At 48.7% G+C, this 24508-nt stretch overlaps 1 protein-coding gene across 3 annotated transcripts in view; it reads left to right on the forward strand.

Annotated features, from left to right (window-relative positions):
- Positions 1 to 529: 529 nt before the first annotated feature.
- WT1 (WT1 transcription factor) overlaps positions 530 to 24508 on the forward strand; it is a 48763-nt gene continuing 24784 nt past the window's right edge. For 2 of the 3 annotated variants that reach the window (XM_055301002.1, XM_055301003.1), the window contains exons 1-5: positions 530 to 974; positions 6548 to 6673; positions 7131 to 7233; positions 17131 to 17208; positions 18260 to 18310. In XM_055301002.1, the coding sequence (XP_055156977.1) occupies positions 530 to 974; positions 6548 to 6673; positions 7131 to 7233; positions 17131 to 17208; positions 18260 to 18310 (803 nt within the window). The remainder of the gene's footprint in view (positions 975 to 6547; positions 6674 to 7130; positions 7234 to 17130; positions 17209 to 18259; positions 18311 to 24508) is intronic. The other variant, XM_055301004.1, reaches the window with a different exon arrangement.

Consider the following 24508-nt stretch of genomic DNA (forward strand, 5'->3'; position numbering starts at 1 on the left):
GCGCGCGCCGCCCGGCCCCGCGCGGGCTGCGGTGTGAATGGAGCGGCCGAGGTTCCTGGCTCCTCCTCCTCCCCCGCCGCCGGCCCCTCTTATTTGAGCTTTGGGAAGCCGGGGGCAGCCAGGCAGCTGGGGTAAGGAGTTCAAGGCAGCGCCCACACCCGGGGGCTCTCCGCCACCCGACCGCCTGTCCGCTCCCCCTTTCCCACCCGCCCTCCCACTCATTCACTCCCGCACCCACCCACCCACCCACCCACCCAGAGCCGGGACGGCAGCCCGGGAGCCGGGGCCCCGCCGCCTCCTTGCCGCGATCCTGGACTTCCTCCTGCCGCAGGAGCCGGCTTCCACGTGTGCCCCGGAGCCGGCGTCTTCTCCCTCGCTCCGCTGCGGGCCTGGGTGCCTTCAGCAGCCCGAGCAGCCGGGGCTCCCGGGCCCGGGCGGCCTCTGGGCCAGGCTAGGCGCGGCCGAGTGCGGCGCCGAGCGTCTGCAAGGCCGAAGGAGCCGCGGGGCGTCCGGGGCTGAGCCGCCGCAAATGGGCTCTGACGTGCGGGACCTGAATGCGCTGCTGCCCGCGGTGCCCTCGCTGGGCGGCGGCGGGGGCTGCGCCCTGCCCGTGAGCGGCGCCGCGCAGTGGGCGCCCGTGCTGGATTTTGCACCCCCGGGCGCCTCCGCGTACGGGTCTCTGGGCGGTCCCGCGCCGCCGCCCGCTCCGCCGCCACCCCCGCCGCCGCCGCCGCCTCACTCCTTCATCAAGCAGGAGCCGAGCTGGGGCGGCGCGGAGCCGCACGAGGAGCAGTGCTTGAGCGCCTTCACCGTGCATTTCTCCGGCCAGTTCACTGGCACAGCTGGGGCCTGTCGCTACGGACCCTTCGGTCCTCCTCCGCCCAGCCAGGCGTCCTCGGGCCAGGCCAGGATGTTCCCCAACGCTCCCTACCTGCCCAGCTGCCTCGAGAGCCAGCCCGCTATTCGCAACCAGGGTAAGCAGGGCGGGGGCGGGGGGAGCGCCCCCTACACGCGGGGTGGCGCCGGGGCTGTCGCCGCGCCCCAGCGCTCCCCTTCCCATCCCTTCCGCGACCCCGGCTCTTAACCCGCTGCCTCCCCCAGGACCGTGAGGGTAACAGGAGCTGCGGCCAGGAGGGGTGGGGGGAGGAGGCCGCGGAGAGGCCCCTGACATCCTCCAGAGCCGGGAGCCGGGCCGGTTCGCCCGAGCCGGGAGGTCACCTGGGGCCCCGTCGGACCCCGGGAGATTCCAGGGCTGCTCGTCTCCGTGGGAGTGGGAAGGGGGAACCCGGCCCGGTGCAGCCTCTGGCCCTGTCTCAGGAAAGCGCTGTTGTAGCTCAAGGCACCACCAAGCCGTTACGAGGCACTGGACCTTTCCAGCTTTTAGACGGTGGGACCAGCCCCGGGTGGGCAGCCCGCGTTCCCGCGCTGCGCCAAAATGTCAGGAGGCGCTGCAGCCTCCCCTAGGGCGGAGGCACACATCAGACGTACGATGGGTATCACCGAGCCGAGGAAGAGTGGGTGAACGCGCCGACACCTAAACAGTGGCTGTCCTGGAACCGCGTCCGGGCGCGCGTAGGGTAGGACAGCAGCGGACGTCTCCCGGGTTCCAGCTCAGACGAGGCGGGTGAGTGCGGGCTCCAGGGCTGGAGCAGGACCCTGCGTATTATCCTCTTCCAAGCTGTGCGGGACCAGGTCCTGCGAGAGGCGGTGAACGAGGCCCTAGCATCCGCCTTCCTTTCAGCGCGCCTTGGCGCCTTCTTGTCGTTAAACTCGGAGCTCGGCTCGGCTCGGGGAAAGATTTTTTTGCAAGACATGCGGGTGAGAACAAGAACAGCTTCTCCGCCGACTTCAGCCAGTGTACACGGAGGGACACAGCCCGAGTTCCCTCACCCCGCTCTGGTGGCCGCACACCTACTTACTTACCTCTACTGGGGACTCGCGTGGAACCAACCATATCCATACCCCAGTGGTTTGTTTTCCAATTTTATTCTAATTGGACTTCTGTGCTGGTTGAGAATGTAACAGCACGGAATTCGGGTTGATTCGATATTTTAGGAAACGGTTTCCAAACGCAACGGGCGGATGCTTTGGCTGGGGCGAAATTTCGCGCGGGCCTGAGGGACTGGGGCGTTTCTGGAATGCGTGAGACGAGAGACGCAGAGCCTGGATGGTTTGCAGGAGGTGCCGGGGCGCCCAGGGCGCAGAAGGGCGCTATGCTTCGGTCCATGCCATACCTTCTAAACGAATATCTTCAGGTGGCCCCTACCTTAGACCAGTCTGGAGCACCTGGCTCACCAGAAGCCCTGGTGAAATCGAAACCACCCTCGCCTCTGGGTTCAGGGAATCCGAGATCCCTGTTCTGTGGAGGAACCTCTAACGGCCCACCTGGGTTCCTCCATTCTGGGTGTTTCCTAAATAGAAGCTAGTGTTTCCCACTCAAGGAACAGTTGAAACAACTGAGTATGATTCAGAGGCTTGTGTTCTCTGATGGTGTCACCTCCACTGAGCAGGCTGTTGTTACCTTTTAAACAAATCTCCAGGTCTCAGTTTCCCCATCTGTAAGAGGAGAGCTGAGATGAACAACTTGGGGGTTGGGCCCTGCTGAAGTTCTATGCCAATGGAGCAGAAGCCCAACTTTCCCTTGGTTGGAGCTCTAAATTCAGAAGGCGGCAGACAACCTAAAATTGACTGGACAAGAAACTGCAAGACTGGCAGGCAGGTGTGTGTGTGATGTGAGGGAAATCTGTGTGTGGGTGTGTGCTCTCTGGAGGCACCCAAGTAGCTATTTGGTCTGTTTCTGGGGCTCTACTGCGCTATTTGAGTTCATCTAAGTTCTGTGGGGGGATTTTGAAACCTGGGCTCTCTGACTTTGGGCTTCTTCTATTAGGCAGGTCTAGTGCCTGGGATCCCATCAGTTCAGCATGGGATTGGCTGCCAAAAAGATAAAAGGCTTGGGAGTTGGGGGACAGGACTAGCAGGTGAAAGAATTCTCCTCCCCATTCAAGGGAAAAGCCCAGTGGAGAGCCCACCCCAGACATGTGCCACAACCTGTAAGGCAGTTCCCATCTGTGGCCTTAGGTTTTCTTGCATGGAAGATGTAAGTGGGCCATGCTTGCCTGGCTGTTGGAACTTACTGGGCAGCTGGGAGCTGGGCTGAGATGTCAGAAGCTGCTCCAGCCTCAGCCCTGGCCTTGGTGACCCTGAGGCCTGGAGGTTCTGGGATTATTCCCTTGATTTCTGAGGTTCCTGTGGCTCCCCCAGGAATGCAAAGTCTGGCAGGAGGCTTGTGTTGGAAGCAAGGGCACCAGCTCCTTCTCCAGAGTATGGGAATGGCCATCAGCAGACTCAGGCCATGCTCCAGCAGAGAGGAATCGAGATTCTGAATTCCTGTCCCTAGGCAGAGCAGCCTAGCCCTGGCCCACAGGAGAGGACAGTTGGCACTCCAGGCATCAGACCATCCCCCTACATACCCCCAATTTCTTAAATAGTATAGGTGGTGTACTGATCTTCTAAACCTTAATTCAGCAAACATTTATTGAGCATCTACTCTGTGGAAGGCACGGGGGATTGAGTATTAAGGCCGTTTTTGCCCATTGGAGTGCACGGAGTCTGACATTGGAGGACTCCCTTATTTCTGGATGAGAAAATCTGGGCTCTAAGAGATCAGGTGTGTGAGAGGTCCCTCTGTGGCACAGCAGGGACTCAAAGCCAGACCATACTAGGCTATTTCTACCTCCTCTTCCAGGGATCTGGGCCCCTCTGTTGAGATGGATTTCCTTTGCCGGGCTGGATGGTCAATGAACGGACTGCAGTCTGTGTGTGAGGGTTAGATGGTTCCTCAGGGCAGGAGGATCTGGGTAGTCTCAGACTAAAGGCAAGGTTTAAGGAGGGGGAAAAAGATTGCTTGTCAGTCGGCCTCTGATTCGCTTAGCCTGAAGGTCTTCCAGAGTCCCAGTGCAGGGGGGCAGCTTTGGCATTACCAGGCCATCCTAGGGTTAAGTGTAGAGACCAGTTCTACCCAAGGGTGAAGGGCGCCCCCCTTTAGGTCACGTTGGAGAGGGTATTTCGTTGGGGGAAACAGACTTCTCCTTATTCTGCTGTAGCAATGGAGTCCTCAAGTTCAGCCTTCTGCCCCCCTCCCTGGCTGAGCCTGCAGCCCACCTTCCCCTCAGCTCTCGGAGGCCGGGCCGGGCCGGGCTGTTCCCGGTCCCTCGGCTGCGGCGGGCGGGGGAGTGAGGCGCAGAGCGTGCCTCGCGTCTCCGCGGTCAAGGTTGCCCTCCCTTCCCCGGGGGAGACTAACCGTGGGAAAAGCGCTACCTTGGCGGCTTAGAGCCTCTCCCTCGAAGGCCTGTACGAGGAGTCTGAACACGCAGCCCCTCTCCGCCGGCCACTGTGCCCCCCCTGGCCCCCGCGCTCTCCGCGCCTGGCCCAGCGCGCGGCCCCGGGACAGCGCGATCTAATCAGCCCCGGGCCGATAAGCTTCTAATGAAAAGAGCGCTCAGTCCCCTCCGCAGGCGCTTTCGCTAAGGCCCCTCCCGGGGGTCGTCGGGAGGGAGGAGGTTGGAGGCCGGCCTCCGCCGCGCCCCCGTGCGCCCCGGTCTTCGCGTCCTGTCCCGGAGGGAGCCTCGGGAGCCGCGCGGGGCGCCGTGGCGACCAGGCCGCTGCGGGAGCTGCAGCCCGCAACCCCAGGACTGCGGAGCCCGCCTCCCGAGGACAGCACGTGCTCCGGGCCACTGCCTACTGCCCAGGGATGGAGAGGGGTTCGTCTAGAGACCATTTCTTTGCGGTTTCTGTTTCTCCTTCTCTATTTAAAAAATATCTTCTAAAAATTCGGCCTTGTCTCTGCAAAATTGGGTGCCGGGAGCCTTATTTCGTTTGTAAGTTGACAGGCAGGCTTCCGGCAGCGCGGTGCGTTCGCTCCCAAAAGGAAGCCCAAGCTACTCACCCCACCCCCCACAGCTAAGGGAACGGGAAGGGGTGGGGTGGGGTGGGGGGGAGATCTTTGCCTACTTAGCAGGTAAGAGATGTAGGACTATGACGTCATGCGACTTATAAAAGCTGGTGGCTTCTTAAATAGTCAACTTAAGCAGTGCGTGAGATTTGGCCTGCCTGGTTCCGACCCGGTAATTAGGACCTGCCCCGGCCCTCCTTCCCACTCCCACACACCACACTGCCCAGAGTGGGCAGGAGAAGCTCCGTTTATTTTTGTTGGAGGAGGGATTATGTTTCGAACCTTCCTCTGTCCATCCTAAGTCTTCTCCGACACTTGTTACAGAGCCTGCGTCACGCCAGGGGCAAGAATGGGGTGTGGGGGTGGGGCCGTGTGACCCATTCCACTCCCCCAAATTGAGTGGTGTTTGGAGATGGAGCACAATGGTTGGGTGGGCCTTGGGAGAATGAGCAGAGGATGGGTTGGCACCGTGGCCCTGCCGAGCGCCTATGGAAGCTTCGGGGCCCATCACATTCATCTCCTGGCCTGGACTCCAGGGCCTGCATATAAAAGGAGAGAATCCCCCCAGTCCGTCCAGGGCCCCAGGACTGACCTTTATCCTAGTTGGAGGATCCTTTTTCCCTAGAGGTGAAAATAGTTTTCCAGAGGCTGGTGGGGTCTATGTTTAAAGCAATTTAATAATAATAATAATAATAATAATAATAATAATAATAATAACTACTACAAAGGAGACTACACTTTTCAATCAAGACACCACATTCTGTTACTCAGCCTTCCCAGAGCTGGGGAAGAACACGGTGGATATCACCCTTGGTTTCTCGGTAGGGAAACTGGCAGGGGACCTGTGCACTGCCAGGGAGGGAAGGCGCACTCCCGACACAAGCATGCTCCCCGACTTGGAGCCCCAGGAACGTGTCCCCCACAATGGTGCCCAGAATAGGGACGCACTGGGTGCAAGTTGGGTGAGGGTAAGGAGGAGGACACGGTGTGGCCGGAGGGCCCAACTGAAAGGGCCTCTTCTTTTAACCCTCACCAGCTTCCCGGAGGGCTTTGGGTGTCCTGGGGTTCGCACAGCCTCCGATAACATTACTCAGTAATTACCCTCACCATTTAAAGCCAATGCTGTTGAACGGGCTCCGAATAATTAATGAAAGTTGGTGCGCAGTCCCCTGATTTACGGCTCCGAGTCAGCGTGGGGTCAGCCCAACAGATTCATTTCGCTCGCCTGCTCTGCCCCTTGAACAAGAGCCACGGTGTTTGTTTTTTGGAGAAGAACTTTCTCCGGCCAGTGGTTGGCGGGTTACATACCTCACTTACCTGAGGTTGGGTTCAGAAGCAAGCAGGCAAGGTGTGGAAGACGTGGCCGTCAATGAATTGGGAGGTCAGGGTCTTACTTGGGAAAGGGCAGGAGCCTGCCCCCGAGGTCACACCTCTGGGCTTGGTCTCAGCTTCCCCCCACCCTCAAAGCTCTGGAGGCCGGCTGGTGGCATAATTCTCCGCTGGGGTTTGGAGTTGGGGGGGCGCACTCCTCCACCAGGTTCTGGTGTAGACCCACCGACCAGCTCCCCCCTGACCTGTGCCTCTCTCCCCGCCTAGCAGGATACAGCACAGTCACCTTCGACGGGACGCCCAGCTACGGTCACACGCCCTCGCACCACGCCGCGCAGTTCCCCAACCACTCTTTCAAGCACGAGGACCCCATTGGCCAGCAGGGCTCTCTGGGTAAGCAGGCGGAACGATGTGGGGTCCTTCTCCCCTTCTTCCGCCACCCCCCCCCATTCCCGGAATTGCCAAACCACAGCAAATTGCGAGAGAAGGGAGTTTTAGAAATCATCAGCCCAGTCCCACTCAGTTTTAAAGAAAGGACTGAGTTTTGCCCCCACCCAAGAATGTTAGGGACAGCTCTACTCAAGCAAGTCTGAGTAGGTCTCCATGGTCTTTTCGGTGTACTAGGAAGCGACCGCTTAGGGAATGTGAAGTGAGAAGCTGATTAGTGCCCTAGATCCATCGATCCGGACGCCCTCTCTCTCGGCACGCCCCAGCATCCAGCCCCCCAACCCCGCCGCTTAGTCTCTGAGCCCGGCTGTCCCAGACCCTGCCCGCGCGTCCTCGCACCCCCACCCGCACTGGCACCACGATCTCGTGGGGTGCGCTCACGCCGCTCTCCTGCTCTCTGCAGGCGAGCAGCAGTACTCCGTGCCGCCCCCCGTCTATGGCTGCCACACCCCTACCGACAGCTGCACCGGCAGCCAGGCCCTGCTGCTGAGGACGCCCTACAGCAGGTAGGAGGGCGCTCGGCCCGGTGTCTGGGTCCCCGGGACCCGGGGGACGGGGTGCGCGCGAACCCTGGGAGCGGTGACGTCCGACGCGGGCACCCTAGACCTCGGGCGTGCACGGTCCGGGACGCAGAGGACGCCTTTAGCTACTTAAAGCAAATTTAAGCAGACCTCCTGGCTCTGCTGCGGAAGAGGTAGGTTTCCTCCTCTCCTGGTGGTTCTTGTTTTGAATATAAATGACGGCGGTTACTATTTGAGCTAAAAGAGTGGCGCTTCGAGAAGTTTTTTTTTTTTTTTTTTTTTTTTTTTTTTTTTTTTAAGGCTCCTTATGGGAGGGCTTTAACTTCCTCGGGACCAGAGATGAAACGCGGAGTCCACTCCCACTCCGTTCTTCCCACTGCTCACCCCCGCCCCCGCGCCCACTGGCCACTCCGGCCGACCTTCTCCGGGAGTCCTGCGAGGGCGCGGACACCCGGACCGCAGCCTTCGGCGCGGCCCTTTGGTCCCGGGGCCGTGGCGGCGGCGGCGCGCGGCGGACGAGGTTGCCAGCGCCCGGCTCCGCGCGGGGACCCGACCCCGACCGCGTGCCGACTGCAGCCGGGACGCAGCAGTGGCCCCCGGGGACCCCGCGCCCGCCCGCCCGCCCTCGCCCGCCCTCCTTCCCGCTCCGGGGAGGCAGGAGACCGGCTTCTTTTTCTTCCAAGCGTTTTTTTTTTTTCCTGTCCCTGGTGCGTCCTCCCGGCTCTCGCTCCACCCTCCACCTTCTCTTCCCCCAAATTTATTCTTCAACTTTGGGTGAACTTGGCCGGCGTCCCGCGCCTCCGATAGGGTTGCCTAGTAACTGGTGCACACGCCGGCGCGCGCGGGCCTGGAAGGTGCGGCGGGGGGAGGGAGGCGGCGGCCCTCGGCCCGGGAGGCGGGGGTCGGGCGCGCCTTAGCTCCCATTCCGCCCCGACCCCCCAGCCCGGGGCTGCGGGGAGCCTGATACCGACTGCCCCAAACTCCTCTCCATCCTCCCCCCTCCGCTCGAGGACCCGGGGCTGACGTCAAGGGAAGGAGGTAGTGAGGTAATGAAGGAAGGAAAAGCGCCTGCCCTGGGAGATTGGGTGGGTGGGGGGTGGCCGCGCCTGGGGGACCTGCAGTCCCACAGGTGGAGGAGGGGAAGGAGTCTGCGCTCCCCTGCCGGCGGCGGCGCATCCCAGAGCCCCGGTGCGCTTAGGAAATTGAGCCTGGCACCGGTCTGATTGTCCTGTGGGGGAAGTACAAGGTCGAGCCCCTTCTGGTTCTGTATGCTTGAGGCCCAGGGGCTTCGGAAGCCTTTCCTTTGGATGAGAAACTCTGGCCTATCTACTTGGATCTTGGATTCGAGATCACTCTCCTTCCCTTCCCTTCCCCTTCCTTTAGCCTTCTTTCTTTCTTTCTTTCTTTCTTTCTTTCTTTCTTTCTTTCTTTCTTTCTTTCTTTCTTTCTTTCTTTCTTCTTTTCTTTCTTTTCTTTTCTCTTCTTTTCTTTTTTTCTTTCTTTTCTTTTCTTTTCTTTCTTTACTTTATCTTTCTTTCTTTCTTTTTCTTTCTTTTCTTTCAGCCAGAAGGGGCAAAGAAATGCGCAAGGGTTGCACAGAAAGAGGTAGAATGACCACACCTCCTCATCCTCCTTTTCTTTCTCACTAGCAGATCTCGTTCTTTTCTTTGACACTTCAGTCCCAGTGTCCTGTGCTTCCAAGCCCATAGTCTCTGTGCTTCCTCGTGGTGGGTGGGGTCACTGGAATGGGTGCAGAACACAGAACCATTTTGGGTTGCGAACACTCCCACTCCCACTCCCACCCCAGCAAAACTGTGGTGGCAGGGCCATTGCCATCATTCTTGAGGAACTGCTTCTGCCCATTTCTAAAGTGGAGTTGTGGTTTTCCTAGTAGCCATTGGGGGTGCATTTGGAATGATTCCCCATGGGAACTCCTACCTCTTTGGTTCCTGATTGGAGCTTACCTAGGCAGCAAGGAATACCTCCATGCTGGAATGGGTGCTGTTGAGATGTGCTGGGATACCTCCTTGGGTGTTGGGGCCTGGAAGGCATTGGAATCTAGTTCAGAAGGGACACAGATACACAACATTTTTTACTCTCCTCTCTCACAGAGGGGCTGAGCAGCCTAGAAAGAGGAGGTGGGGAAAAAGTGGTCACAACTGCTATTTCAACAACAATTCTCCAAACTGAGTCCCTGTGGTGGATTTTGACTTAGGGCTGAATTTGTGGTTGCCATGGAAGTAGGAAAAGTCACTTGGATTGCATTTTATAGGTAAAATTCTCACATTTCTAATCCAGCTTCTGATTGTATAAAGCAATTTTGTCAGGTCCATCTTTTGGAAATATTTGCTTATCCCTTTCTGCTTTCTACATAAATGGAACTTCTTTTGCTTCTCATTTTTATGTTTATGTCACCAAAATACCATTTTCTTCTGTGAGAGAACATTTCTAAGCAGTAGCATCTAAAGAAGAATTTGTGACTCCCTAGGAAAAGAGTTTGCTCCCTTGAAGTTTGTACTGTCTTTGAAGTTCCAGTCACCCTAAATTCATAATGTTTCTAATCACTTTTCAAAGGTCAAATACTTCCCTTGAAGTAACGATGAGTGGACAGGTGTCGGGAAGTTTAAAAATCGATTCTATGCATCGACATCAGTGGAGTTATGTCATTTTCTTCTTTTTGCTCCTAAAAAAATCTGAAAGGGTATTTATATGCTTTTATGAATGCAGTGTTTGAAAAAGCATGGGAAATAAGACTAAATTTTAATCACTTAATGGCTTAACATTTGGGTTTTAGATACTCAGTGGTGCTTCCATGGTCCTTGGCTCCATTCCCTTCTGTCTAAAATTGGGACCTCCTGGGAAAGGCTTGCTTGTATTTCGTTTGCCTTGGTGCACTTGACCCCCTGGGGCAGCCTGCCCAGCCTCTTATCCGCTGCCCTCCAAGAGCTTCTGTCTCTCTAATCTTGAATTTTGTCTTCCCAGCATGAAATAAAGGTGATGATACATATACTGATATTAAACAAGCAGTGCACAATATGAATTTGTTTTCAGAGAATTCTCAAGATTCTCTCCTCAGTAGGAGAGAACTATACAGGGATTCTTCTCTCTCAGGTAACAGATCTCAGGAGTTACAGCAGGGCACATTTGTGTGCAGATGTGAATGATAGTGAATAGAAAATGTGCCCAGTCAACTTATGGGTAGTGATAGGAGATGGTTTTTCCCATCCTCTCTGCCATCTCGCATATTGAAGGTGGGTAAAGTTCTGTCTAAAGGTCACTAAGGCTTCTGAAGCCAGATTTCAGCCCCTGTGGGACCCAGTGATCATAGCTAGGTGAAACATGAGTAAACCATGAGGATTTATTGCATGCTGACTATGTGCTGCTGGGCACTGAGCTAAGTGCTTCATTCAGGTCACACTTTTAATTCTTCTGATTACTTTGTGAGGTAAGTACTCTAATCTCCACTCTGCTGAAAAGGAAATAGGTTCAGACTCTCGAAATAACTTCCTTAAGTCACACAGCAAATCAGAATCAGGACCAGGACTTGATCCACACAGTGTCTCTGACTTCAAATCCCATCTGTGCTCTGCATTGTGGAGGAGTTTCAGGCCACTTGGCATCCTCCACCTGGAATGTTCCCCTTACACAGTCTGTACCAGTACTGTTGCTGATAAATATGCAGAGCAAATCCTTATACAGACTTCCTTCATTAGGGACCCCATTCTAAGCACTTTACAAGCATTGACCTCTTTAATCTGCATGACTTGTTGAGGCAGGCAATAGATTATCATCCCCATTTTACAGAGGAAGCCTTTGGAGGTGAATTTGCCTGGTATGCCACAGTAAGAGATAGAGCTGGCATTCCATTTCAGGTAGTGAGGTTTCAGAATCCATCCTCTTATCCACTTCACCCTGCTACCTCTCCTGATGAATAAGTGCCTTTTCTTTCCAAAGGTGGCATCTTCCCAGTGTCTCACTAGAGAAAGGTCTTTATTGCCCAGTTATGAAAGAAATCCCATTATCCATTAGTTTTACCCATAACTTTTGGTAGAAAGCCCTTAATAGATTGGGAGCAGTATTATTCCTGATTATTGTCAGGTGCAAACTTGAGCTTTCTCCTGAAACCTTCACTCCCAAATCAGCTGTCTGTCCTTCAGATTTCAGACTCCTCTAGCTGTGCCTAAAGCACGAGGTGTGAACCATTGGGGGCGATGTTCAGTCCAGACACCCGAAGACCTTTCCCCCATCCATCAAGACCCAGGAAAAACGACTGCTTCCAGGGCCACCACGATTGTGCTCAGAGCCAAGGTTCAGGAGAGGTTGGACCTTCCCCTCTCCTGAGGGGAGAGAGTAGTGAAATCCACTCCCACTAAGCGCTAATTTTTTTCCCAATTTCTACCTAGAACAGGCAGCTAGCTGGGCTAGCTCACTTCCTTTGAGTCTTCTTCTGCAAACACATCTGCCTTCTCTGCTTGCTGACTTCCTTGGAGCCCCCCACCCCCATCCCATCTGCCCAGTTCATGGGTTGATATTCACAGCTACTTTGACAAAGAGTTCTGTGCCCTGTGTTTGAAAAGTATTCCCCATGCACTGGTGTTTTGTTTTGTTTTTTAGATCTTCTAGTCCTTCCCCTTTTTTCTTACTCATTTATTAGGCTTGCATATCCCTCTTTAGCAACTGTGCTACCCCTTTAAAGGAGGATATTTCCTTTTGCCCCTTAGTAGGTAAAACGACCCCAACTTTGGAAGCCGCAACTGCTGATTCAAATACTCTTAAATTGAATGTTGGTGATGCACAAATGATGCAGTTGACAGTGGAGGCTTTTTGCAGCAGATTGTTTTTTTATGTGAGAGAGACTTCCGTAGCAGCCACAGAGTTTCTTGGGAGCCCAGGTTAGCGGGAAGTGCATCATCAACCATTTAGTTTGGCCTTCAGCATAGACGTGTATCAGAGGGGGATAGCTTGTGCCCAAGGAAATACAATGACAATTGATAATGCCTTCTTTCACTTGTGTATCCACACACACTTTACATGGTGTAAGGTTTCACTTAAGACAGTACCGATAATTTATTTCCCACATAGGTAGGCGTGAAGGCAGAAAGTCTGAAATGGTTTCCAGGGGTGGGCAATGTTATCACAACCAAAGGCTTGAAATGGACTTGTCTCCAGGGAGGGGGAAACATCTAGTTTCAAATATTCCTGCAACTTTTGTGCTGACCGAGTGTTTATTAATAGAAGTTGAATCCCCAGTGGGTTTTTCTTTGGTTAACTGGTGAGCTTGAGAGAAATAACAATACCAAGAGATTGACTGTGAAATAATTATTCACCATGGCCTGCTGGGCAGAAATTTCTCAACAGGCAGCCTCCATGGCGCCTTAGAGGGAAGAACGCAGGAAAAGGGCTGCGTGGAGGTCTGGCTGCAGCCTCTGTGCTTAAGCCCTGGTTATCAGGTAGGGGGAAACCCCAGAGGCCTCTCTGTCTGTGTGGGGCAGAGCTGTCAGCGCAAAAGCTGAGCAATCATGAATTCTGATCACAGGTGCCAGCTACCTCTGCATTTTCCTTGTTGGTATTTTCTTTTTTCATTCATGCATCCTTTTTTTTTTTTAATTTTCCCCTTCAATCTTGTGGGGAAACTCTGTACTTGCACCAAAGTGCTCCTTTGCCAGCCTGCAACCATCTGGCAGAGGTAACACCAACCTCAACCGGGTTCGACAGCTCCATTCCAAGAGTGACATGAACTTTCCTACCTTGTTCTGCTGCCTCTAGTAAACACACTTAAAGATGAACATGTACTTGAATTACACGTGCAGTTGAAGAGTGGGGGAGTCCCAGCCCAGATAATAGCCGAGGGCTTTTTTTCCCCCTCCTTTCTTTTTTGTGTGGAGGTCGAGAACTCAGTAATACTGCAGTCCAGGCCAAAACAAACTCTATATGATCTACTACCGATTTCCTTTTAAGTTCCTCTTTTTGCTAGGACTGACTTCCTTTTATTTTACTCCAACTTGCATTAATCCCAGTTATAGAAGTTTCTTTCCTCTCTCCCTTGCTTCCAACTTCAAACATTTCTTACATAGGAAACAAGGGGCCTTAAAAAAAAATCGACTTGAAAAATATAAAGGATACCATGACTTTTGGAATATATTTTGGCAGCCTGCGATTTCAGAGTTCACTTCCGAACAGACAGAGTTAGACGGCGAGCTGAAATGCCTACGTGACCACTGTGGTTTGCTTTGAGCCAAACCACCTGCTTATCTGATCTCCTCTGGGAATGAAGTGGTCGACACCTACAGTGGTTATTTAATAATTAGATGCTTTATTTGTCAGAGGCCTTACATTCCTTGACCAGTGTTGCCTCTTTCTGTGGGTTTTCATGATGAAAGCTGGGTGTTGACCGATTGCCCAGAGAGATCAGAGCTGGAGCATGCTCCGGCCTGGTATTTTTAGCTCAGGTTCACATTCCGTCTCCTCCCCGACAGCAGTTACTGCCATGCTGTCATTGACTTCCAGTGAAGAGGCTGTGCCAGCCAAGCTGACTGGCCGAGGCCTTGAGGAACCCCAGGCCGCAGAAGGCAGGATGTGGTTAAAATGCTGCTCCGATCCTATCACTGGACTCAGGAAACCTAGTCGTAGCTTGGGGATTTTCCAAAACTCCGTCTCTCCTATCAGCCCTTCCCATCTTCTCTCTCCCCGAGAGGATTTGCAAGCTGAGCTGTTAGGACCACTAAAACAAGATGTGGGGCTCCTCCTGTGATCTTGGCATACTGTTCTTAGCTTAAAAGGCTATGTCGGGCATCTTGCATCTTAGAACTTTCTGGAGACGGAGAACTGTCACAAGACTTCCCTGGGCATGTTCTCTTTCAACTCTGGACTTGTCTGCATTATTGTTGTGTTATGATTACTATCGTTGAAGTGGTAGAGGGTGAGCTGTGAGGCCAAATGATGCCAGGATGCCTCCCGAGGGGTGCAGCAGGTGGGGTGGGGGCATCAGGCAAGCTCAGGCACTTTTCTGAGCCCTAATCTTCCTCTAATAAATGGGGATCGTAACTATACCTGCCTCACAAAATTGTGGGACATATTGAAGATGTGTGAAAAAGCACTGTGTGAAATTGGATACATTAGAAAAAATTAAAACATATTTTCTGTGTTCTTCAGAGAGCCACTGTGAGGGCTTTACAATATCCCTGTAGGGTTAGATTGATGGAAATTAATATTTCCATTTGGCAGATGAGAAAATAGAGGGGCAGAGAGCTGAACTGATTGGCTCAAGGTCCTAAAACTTATAGAGCAGTACTGTCCAATAAAACCGATGCTAGTAGCCAGGGGCACCTGGGTGGCTCAGTTTGTTGAGCATCTGACTTCAGCTCAGGTCACGACCCTGGAGTCCTGGGATCGAGCCCCTCATCAGGCTCCCTGCTCAGCGGGGATCCTGCTTCTCCATCTCCCCTGCCTATGCTCTCTCGCTCTCTCTGTCAAATAAATTAATAAAATCTTAAAAGAAAAAAATTTTTTAGAACCAATGCAAGCCACATATATTTGGAATTTGTTAGTAGCTGCATTAAAAAAATAAGACCGTGAAATTTATTTTTAAAATATTCTATTTTAAAATAGTCAAAATCTAATTTCAGCTTGTGGCACTGGCCATTTTTCAAGTTCTCGATAGTTATGTCTGAGCAGTAGCTATCCTACCAGTGCAGTATAGAGTATTTATTAAACACGCATTGGAAGATACATATCTGGAAGACATAGACTGTATATTTGAGAAAGTTTGCTTTCTGGGGGCTGAGAGAATGGCCTTAAAAATAGTTGGTCTCTGGGGTCCTTCCTTATAGAGACCCTTAGGAATCTACTGGACTATCCTTTAAGCCTGTGAGAAAATTCCTAAATCATAAAGTGAGATATTTGGAACTCATTAATCCATGTGCATAAGCTTCTTTCCCTCATCTTGCTTCTCAGCTCTCTTGAAAATTAGAGTCTTAGTCTTATGCAAAGATGAAATAATTTCAGAAAGGTCCCACCTCCCAATAGGACCTAGGAAAATTGTCAACTGGAGCTGAGTGATTTTAGCTGGTGAACAATTTTTTAAAAATCAGTGACAAAAATACAACGCTGCCTGGGGAATACAATGCCCGTTGGCCGAGATTAATGGCAAGATTAATAAATGGATTGCTTGATGAAAAGGCGCAAGAGAACAAAAACCAGTAGAGATTGTGGAGGAGGCTGCTTATTAATGAGCTGTCAGCCCAAAGAAAGTTCAAGAAACTCTTCTGTGTTAAATGCAGCAGGGCTGGCACTTCTAATAAAAATTGGGGTCCTTCAGGAATTAATTACATCGGCCTTACAGCAAGAATTTGTGGAATTGCGAAACGTAGTGGCACAGACCAGCACGGGCCGCTACTGCAAATGGAGAAGCTGCAGGAGAAAGTAATCTTTTTTTTTTTCATTGATCTGTAGGATATTGTAGTAGCATAATAGCCGGTCAGACCCGAGCATGAATGATGGGGCCCAGATACACACTGACTAATGAAAGGACGCATACTTCGAGTTTGAAGTCACTTCACATTTCATATGTAAAATTCCCTCCTGGAATCTGATTTTCTCCTTATCCCCCCCCCCCCCCCGTGTGCCCGCCACGAAGGAGTTCCAGATCATTTTCAGAGTGATTATTCGAACGGCAGAGGGACTGTGCCATGATTTATCAAGCTCTGCCTAGAGGGAGCACCGTATCCATTTATTCCAGGTTGCTGTGATTTCCCTGACCCCTCCACAAGTTCCCAGTGTGGCTGGCCAGACAAAACCTTCTCTAAATTATTAAAATTTGGTGTTGCCTCTGCCCGATGAAGCAGTCCAAAGGCATGCCACCACGGGATGGAGATTGTCGAGGTTTGGGGCCTGATACCCCACATGAGACACTGGAAGCTTCTCTCTTTCGCTCCTGCCATGAAGGGACAGTGAAGGGATTCCTCTGGCATGTGTTTAGACCAAGGGCCCCCAGACAGCCCATTCATCTGTGGGTCTCAAATTTCATAATTAACCATTTCAGCTCAAGGACTGAATAGATTCCTAACAGAGCTTGGTAATTAAGGAGATTTCTGCTAATTGATTTATGTGCTGCTCTTCTAGGAATGAGATAGATATAAGAGGAGAGGAGAGAATGACTTTTGTTGGCTTGCATGCTAGTGTACTTTCTCCTCTGGGGTCTTGATGTAAATGCTCAGCCATTGTTTTCCTTCTTAGAGCTTGATAGAAGTGGGCCTGGGGCTTTTTTATTTCTTTTCTTTTTCTTTTTTTTCCCATTCAACTTGTACCAAGATTATAAAATTTCTAAAGAGGAATTCCTTTGGTTGTGTATACACTTTACCATCCTCTTCCTTTTGCTTGTCACATCCTCGCGTATTAGACCATCCACCACTCATCATTCTTTGACTTTTCAGACCCTCATAATCCACATGATACTTCTTTTGATTAAAACAACTTAATGGCCTTTTCACGAATAATTAATCTGCCATCTTTTTACTTTCAGCTCCAGGCTTTTAACTTTAATGTTGAGTTATCCGGCCTGTGTTGCCTTTCAAGAGTTCCACTCCCTTTAGCCTCTTCCCCTGGAAAGGTTTAATACCTTTTTAGAAGCTTCAGTGTTTGCTCTACTAAAGTTTTTTTTAAAGGCTTCCAGATTACTCTTACATCCTTTCTGCTCTGTGTAAAGTGAATACAGGAATCAGTGGGGTGAAATGAAAATCATTTCAGACTCACATATTCTGTTGTTTTGGAAAATGTGGAGGCTTTCACTGCAAAGAAAAGGTAAAACACCGTTGCTTTTTGAAGAAATAATTGTATATATTTTTTGTAGTTATGTGTTTCTAACTCTGGATGTTTTTCTAACAGTGACAATTTATACCAAATGACCTCCCAGCTTGAATGCATGACCTGGAATCAGATGAACTTAGGAGCCACTTTAAAGGGGTAAGTTCAATAAATTGAACTTTATTTGTTCAGTTGCCCTTAAACAAAAGCATATACCTGTTTGAACCATTTAAAGGTGCTTATAGCTCATGGAGAAACTGCAGTTTTAGAAAAATAGTCCTGGCTCTCTGGAGAATTAAGATGCTTTCCTCCCTCCCCCAGCTAGTGGATTGTGTTCAGTATTAAATTTTCGGGAATATGAATAGGGATTTTTGTGTGTATCCTGAACAAGGGAGGTGAGAATATTGAGAAAACATTATCTGGCCTTTACTTATTGAGCATTTTAGAGTTCTTCAAAATCGTGTCAGTTCAACCTCATTTAAAGTTTATTTTGCTAGTGATATCACAGATATTAACTATTACATTATCTTATCGAGAAATGCATTAATTAGTTCATAACACCCAGGATCCAAACTCGCGTTTGAGTGCTGATGATTAGGACATTTCCGAGTCAGAGGTGCTCATACCTGGTTGCATCCACAGGTTTTCTTCATGTTCGATAGACAGTCGCAACAGGGAGAACATAGCAGGCAGGGAAGATTCTTTGCCCCTGGAAATTTTGAAAGGCAGACAGGTGGGACTTGCTTTCAACAGTACAAGAACTCACTTTTTCACTTTCTAACAAGTCTGAGTCAGTGGGCATTAGGGTAGGACTCCAGTGAAGTCCCCGTGATGCAGCAAGTGCTCTTTTAGGTCACCTCACTTACTCTTCCTAACAACACTGTAAGGCTTAGGTATTGTTACCCTGTTTTCCAAGTAAACAAACCAGAGAATTAAGTAACTTCCCAAGTTCACATCATGTGAAGTAGTAGAGCTGGGATTCTAAGCCTGGATCTAATTCCAAAGCAGAGGCTCTTTCTGGCCTGCCTGTGCTGCCTTCCCCCCCACACCAGCCCCAGTGGCACTAGAGACCAAATCCAACACTCTGGACTAGACAACTAGCTGCACATCTCTGTGTGTTAGTCGCTTCTCATTGGATTCTGGGATCTGGGGGGCTTGCTAGAGCCATGCATGCTCCATTCCCCATTCCCCACCTCTTCTTCTCTTCTAGAGTTGCTGCTGGGAGCTCCAGCTCAGTGAAATGGACAGAAGGGCAGAGCAAGTGAGTGGACGATACCTGATGGCAAAGCAAATGATGTAGGCCTTGTTGACTGGCTCCTGGGGTGCTGCAGGAGTTAGCATTGACAGTGGGTAATCAGGGTAGTAGATGGTGCAAAAGGATGGGAAGACTCTTGCTCACTCTCTCTCTCTGTCTCTCTGTCTCTCTGTTCTCTTATTTAACTGTGGGCAAAAATGGAGGTGGTGACATTTCTCATCCAAGTACTCCTAGAAAACAACTTTTACAACAATGCTGTAGGAACCCTGCTCATTTCCTCTGGAATGTTCTATAAAACACAAAATTTGTGGTATTATTCATATTCCAGTTAGATAAGTCAAATCTTCCAGCCATACATAGCTTGCTTTTTCTCTATTTGCTTTTAAATCTCTCAGGGAGAACTTAATTTTTACCCCAAGACTGTAGCCAGAATTCTTACAAAAACTTTTTTTTTTTCATTCTCAGACATCTGTGCCTTCCCCAGCCCTACAGCCTGCACCCTGGGACATTTCTGAAGCTATTTCTTTTGATTTTATTTTCTCTGTTTGAACACCAGAATTGGTCTCCCTCTTTCTCCTTTCTTTTTCTTGGCTCTGTCTTGGCTTTTGGATCATCCTTCAGTGGTCAGCAGGGTTGTTTTTCAGTCTTTCAGGACTTACTGTTAGATCCTTCTCTCCACCCCCATCCTCCATTTTTTCCTGCTATTTTATCCAAATCTCAACTTCCTCTCTTTCGACCCAAAAGTTAAAAAGCCTGTTGATTTGAATTTTTCCTTTCCACACTTCCATCCAAGGGGCTACTGACAATTTCAGCATTTTTCTTTCTACCTACACTCAACTTGTCTGAGGTTTCTTGGCTTCTTGCTCTCACCCTTTCTTTCTGGATCCCTTCCTTTTCTTCTCTCTCCTCTTCTCAGAATTCAGAAGCTGTCCCCACATTAAATGCCAAGAATAGATAGAACATGATTGTGAAGTGAGTAGTATGTATCAATTTTTAAAATTTCTTCATACTGGAGTACAGGGTTTGTTTGTTTGCTTAATTACAAAAGTTACAGATAGGGACTCTTGGCATGTTTTTGACTCTGGGTCTTTCCATTAGTTGAGATAATTTTGATACCTTTTAAGGTCTTTAGACACATGATATTAGTCACTTGCTGGGGAATCAGAAGCTATATTGTAAGGATGAAGTACGAAGTGTGAATAGTTTGTTTTGTTTAATGAAAAAAAATAGAAAAGTTTTTATTGGTCTGGTGCTTACATTTTGGAAAAGGATTTCTGAAACCAAAATGTATTTCTTGAATACTATTTTTATTCAGAAAGCTGAATGAAAAGGATAAAATGCCTCCAGTAGGTAGTCCTACAGAAGAACAACTATTTGGAGAGCAAAGTTGTAATTGTCTAATTTTCTAACATCTTCTCTCACACTGTGGATTTATCCCTTTAGAATGTGTTGTAAGTCTACTGAAGTCTGCTTCCATTTCTGACTTGAACATTTATCTAAGGGTGGATGTTAACATTACTTGGCTTTGTGTAAGGGGCTTTATGTAAGGTTTTCTCCTTTGACCTTGTGACAATCCTAGGATACTATGGTGTGTCCATCTTTCAGGTGAGGAGGGTGGAGACACTAAGCCACCAAACCCAATTTCACACAGCAATGTGAACTTTAAAATGCTTGTTGTGATGCATAGATTGATTTTATGACACCCTGATGTTTCATGACCTACATTTCGCCTCTCTTATGGCTCTTAAAAATGGCTACTCCTTGGCTCTTTCCTCCAAGCCCCTGAATTGCTGAAAACTGAATTCAATTGAATCTGTTACTCCAGTAGAAAATTGGGCTTTTCTCCAGGGAAGACACAATCTGGGTAGGAGTCATTCTTCTCTCTGATGCCATATTCATTTCCTTTTGCCATGGTATGAAAACGCTGCTAGTATGGAAAATACATTTGAGTAAAGATACTCCACGAAGAAAGATAAATTTTTTATTACTTAAATCCATAGCTAGTGTCTTGACACTATTTGAAATCACTGGTAAGAAAAATCATGGTGATACAGCAGTTATAAAACTAGATATTTACCTCATATTTTGGAGAAAAAAAAGATAATTTCCATATCATTCATAAAAATGGGGCAGTATCCCAATTTTTTAATTAAAAAAGATCATGAACTCGAGACAAACCCCATTAAATATTTGTTCATGTATTTTTTTCTTGAAAATTTTACTTAAAAAAGAATAGGTTTTTTTTTTTCCTTGTGGATTAAGCAAGTCCTTGGAGACATCTTTCATTACATGTCAGGGAGCAGTGCTATTACAATGGGTGGGGATAGGATTTTTAGGGAGAACATGGGCAAGATGAGGTGAAAACATGATATAATGGGGAGGAGGGGATACTCCTGCCCCTGATTTACTCCTCCCGCCTCCTCTCTTTATTCATTTTCTGATCTCTGTTGCCCATTGGGATCAGAACTACTTTTATGACCTCAAATAAGAGAGTATTATATTTCAATTTAAGAGAAAGTTCTTCTTGAACCCACTTTCTTAACTCTGACCCTTTTTTTGTCACTCACAAATGAAAGTAGATTTTTTTTAAGTGAGTCACTGGGAGAGAAAATTGCCAGGGATCCCTTCTAAGCGTTAGTCCACCTTTAAGAATAATTCTGTTTAGGTGCCTTTGCATTCGTTGTCTGCTTTTTATTTCTTTAAAAGCCTTTTCCCCATATGTTCTTAATGGCCGATGATTTCCTAAAGCTGCTCACAAGCCCCAGCTACTCCGTTGGTCTCTGTTTTGTCTCTTCTGAAGAAAATATCCTGCAAAATGGAGTAACACATCAACCTTGACGTCGATCCAAGTTATTAAAACAAGGAAGAAGTTATTCTCTTGGGAGCTGGGCAGGGGGAGTGGGAAATTGAACACAATAGAAATGTGAAAGGAGTGCTGAGCGGAATGAATGTCCCTTTGCTGGCCCAAGAAGTTCATGGACTGGTGGGAACACACAGTGTTTGACCTGGGGATGGTTGAAAGGAAAAACGAAAGCCTCACGATGAGTGATGTATGGTGAAAACAAAGCTGTGCGTTTTGGTAGGGCCAAGGCTGTCGAATCTGGAGAAAATCCCCGCTAGACATGGTCTCATCCCTGGGAACCTGTGCCAAAAGAGATAACTGTCTTCTCTGGCCGGGAGTTCCAATACACAGCCCAGCACCTTCCCATTCCAGCTCATAAACATAAGGTATTCGTCTAAGAGATTTACTTCTTGAAAATAGATAGTCTGCTTTTAAGTGACTCCTGGAGCTTGAGATGCAGAGCAAAGGTGGAGAGAAATAGTTCTGTGAGTATGAGCATTCCTGAGTGAAATCCTCCGCTCCACCCCCAGCCAAACTTTGTTCATCTCTCCTTCTAAATGCTTACCTTTATGCCAGGAAAGTGGGCCTTTGTCTTCCCTTGGACGCTGCTTGCCTTGGGTAGCCATACTGCCAAGACCAACATGGGGCTCCTGGGTTAGCAGGGTGGCGGTGGAGACTGATATTTGAGCTCTGTCTCCTGTTCCTTGCACCTGGAGAGGATTTAGCTTCTTTGCCCTCAATTCTTACTTCTATGTTACGTGTTTCCTCTCCTTGGCTGTTGCCTTTCCCACCTTTTTCTTTTTGGGTATATATTCAATTAATATATTTAACTGTTTACATTATTTAATGTCTGTAAATTATAGAACACTTAAGGATGACTGGGTGGCTCAGCCTTTGACTCAAGTTGTGATCCCAGGGTTCTGGGGTCGAGTCCCATGTCGGGCTCCACATAGGGAACCAGCTTCTCCCTCTGCCTGTGTCTCTGCCTCTCTTTCTGCGTCTCTCATAAATAAAGTAAGATATATAGAACACTTAGAAAACACAACTAAACAGGGAAGGAAACTACCACCCCCCCCAGTAGTTCAGATGAAACTACTGTTTAATATTATGTTGCATACACTTAGACTTTTATCTTTTTTGGGGGGGTGGAGGGCAGAGGGAGAAAGAGAATTCCAAGCAGTCTCCATGCCCAGTGCCCAACATGGGGCTCCATTTCACAACTGTGATATCAGGACCTGAGCTAAAAATCGAGAGTCTGACACAACTGACTGAGCCACCCAGGTGCCCCTGGACCTTTTTTTTTTTTAAAGATGATTTATTTATTTATTTATTTATTTATTTATTTATTTATTTATTTATTTATGATAGACACACAGAGAGAGAGAGGGAGAGGCAGAGACACAGGCAGAGGGAGAAGCAGGCTCCATGCCGGGAGCCCCATGTGGGACTCCATCCAGGGACTCCAGGATCGCACCCTGGGCCAAAGGCAGGCGCCAAACTGCTGAGCCACCCAGGGATCCCCTGGACCTTTTTCTATGCAAACATATACATTTGTGTCCTTTTCTTCTTTTCATAACAAATTATTGGGCCTCAGCTTCTGTCGGCCATGGCAAAGTTCTATGTTTCAACTATCAAGAGAGGGTTTTTGAAAATATTCTCAACTTGTTAAAAAACATTTCATTTAAAAAACTATTTGGGGCTTGATAGACATCATCTCCACACTATGTTTCTATTTTATTTCTATGCAAGGAGTCATTTTCATCTTGTAAAGGTGAAGGAAAATGACGGGTCTTTTCAGATCAGAAGAAGAGAGAGATCAAGCAGGAAAGAAAGAAAAGGAAGGAGGTGGTAAAGGGTCCAGGATGGATATGAGGAGGATGATGGCCTCAGCAGAGAAAGAGGAAGTAGGATTCCAGCCCGTTGATAAAGGGGTGTGTGCGTGCATGTGTCTGCACGTGTGTGTGTGTGTGTTGGAGGAGGAGAAGTATATCAGATGCGTGGAGGATGTCTTTCATGACCTAAAGGAGTATTTTGGACCACTCATGTCTATGATCCCATTTTGTGCCCTTCTGAGGCCCTCTACTCACCATGAATCCTTCTCCCTATCATTTACCCAAGGGAAAAAAAATCATAATCTCCACTAGGATAAGGTGGACATGGAAGCTACACCAGCAAAATCATCCATAATATAACACTTCTCTGAAGCAAGAGTTTGAGTAGGTTTTTTTTTTCTTATTAAAAGTGAAAAAGTTCATTTACTCTAGCTTTATTTCTAACTCTTTAAAACCAAAGCCATAGATATAATGTTCTTAAGGTTAAAATGGTGACTTTATTACAATGAAAACGACTTTTTTCCCTCTTGATTATAAAAGTAACAGGCTTGCTTGTTTGTTTGTTTATTTATTTATTTATTTATTTAATTTATGTATTTAAAAATTCAGACCAGTACCAAAACATCATAAAGGAGAAGAAGTATCTGTTATCTCACCACGCAGTGGTCACTAATTTTTATTAGGATGTGTTTGCATCTGCAGAGAGAAACTCCTGGAAACATTTACCGAGCTAGTAACCATAGCTGTTACTGGAGAGATTGGGTTTGGGGGTGCCTCACAGAGATGGGTTTAAGAGATCCTAGGAGGAGATAAACTATAGGCATTTGTACAAAGACACTTGCATGGAGTTTTGCTGCACAAAGAAGCAAAGAAATGCGGTTCTAACTCAGTGAGGATTGAATGTCAGGAAAAGGTGGTTTCTTACTGTTTTTATTATTTATTTATTTATATTTAGAGAGAAGGGCCTGCATATTTGTTTACTGATGAGAATGGTCAAGAAGAGGGAAAAAGTTGTTTGTGGGAGAGGATAGACTTGCTGGAACGGGCAGCCCAGGTGGCTCAGTGGTTTAGCGCCGCCTTCAGCCCAGGGCGTGATCCTGGAGTCCCGGGATCGGGTCCCACATCGGGCTCCATGCATGAAGCATGTTTCTCCCTCTGCCTGTGTCTCTGCCTCTCTCTGTGTCTCTCATGAATAAATAAATAAAATCTAAAAAAATAAAAATTAAAAAAATAAAAAGAATTGCTGGAACACTGTCCTTGAGAGAGAAGAGGCTCCATGGGAAACTGGTGTCTGGCTAAGAGCTGGGATAGGTTATCTAGCAACCCTGGATCCGCACGGGTTCTTTGTTTATAAGGATATTAACCCTTTGGTTGTCCTGTGCCCTTCAAGTATTTTTTCTGATTTGTATTTTAACTCTTAATGGTTTTGTTTCTTCCTGTCAGAAATTTTTATTTTTATAGTAAAAATGATCAGTTTTTGTCTTATGGTTTCAAGTATTTGCTTTAGTATCCTGCCTGTCTGAAAAGATT

The sequence above is a fragment of the Nyctereutes procyonoides genome, unplaced genomic scaffold (assembly GCF_905146905.1).
Source record: "Nyctereutes procyonoides isolate TBG_1078 unplaced genomic scaffold, NYPRO_anot_genome, whole genome shotgun sequence".
Classification (NCBI taxonomy): domain Eukaryota; kingdom Metazoa; phylum Chordata; class Mammalia; order Carnivora; family Canidae; genus Nyctereutes; species Nyctereutes procyonoides.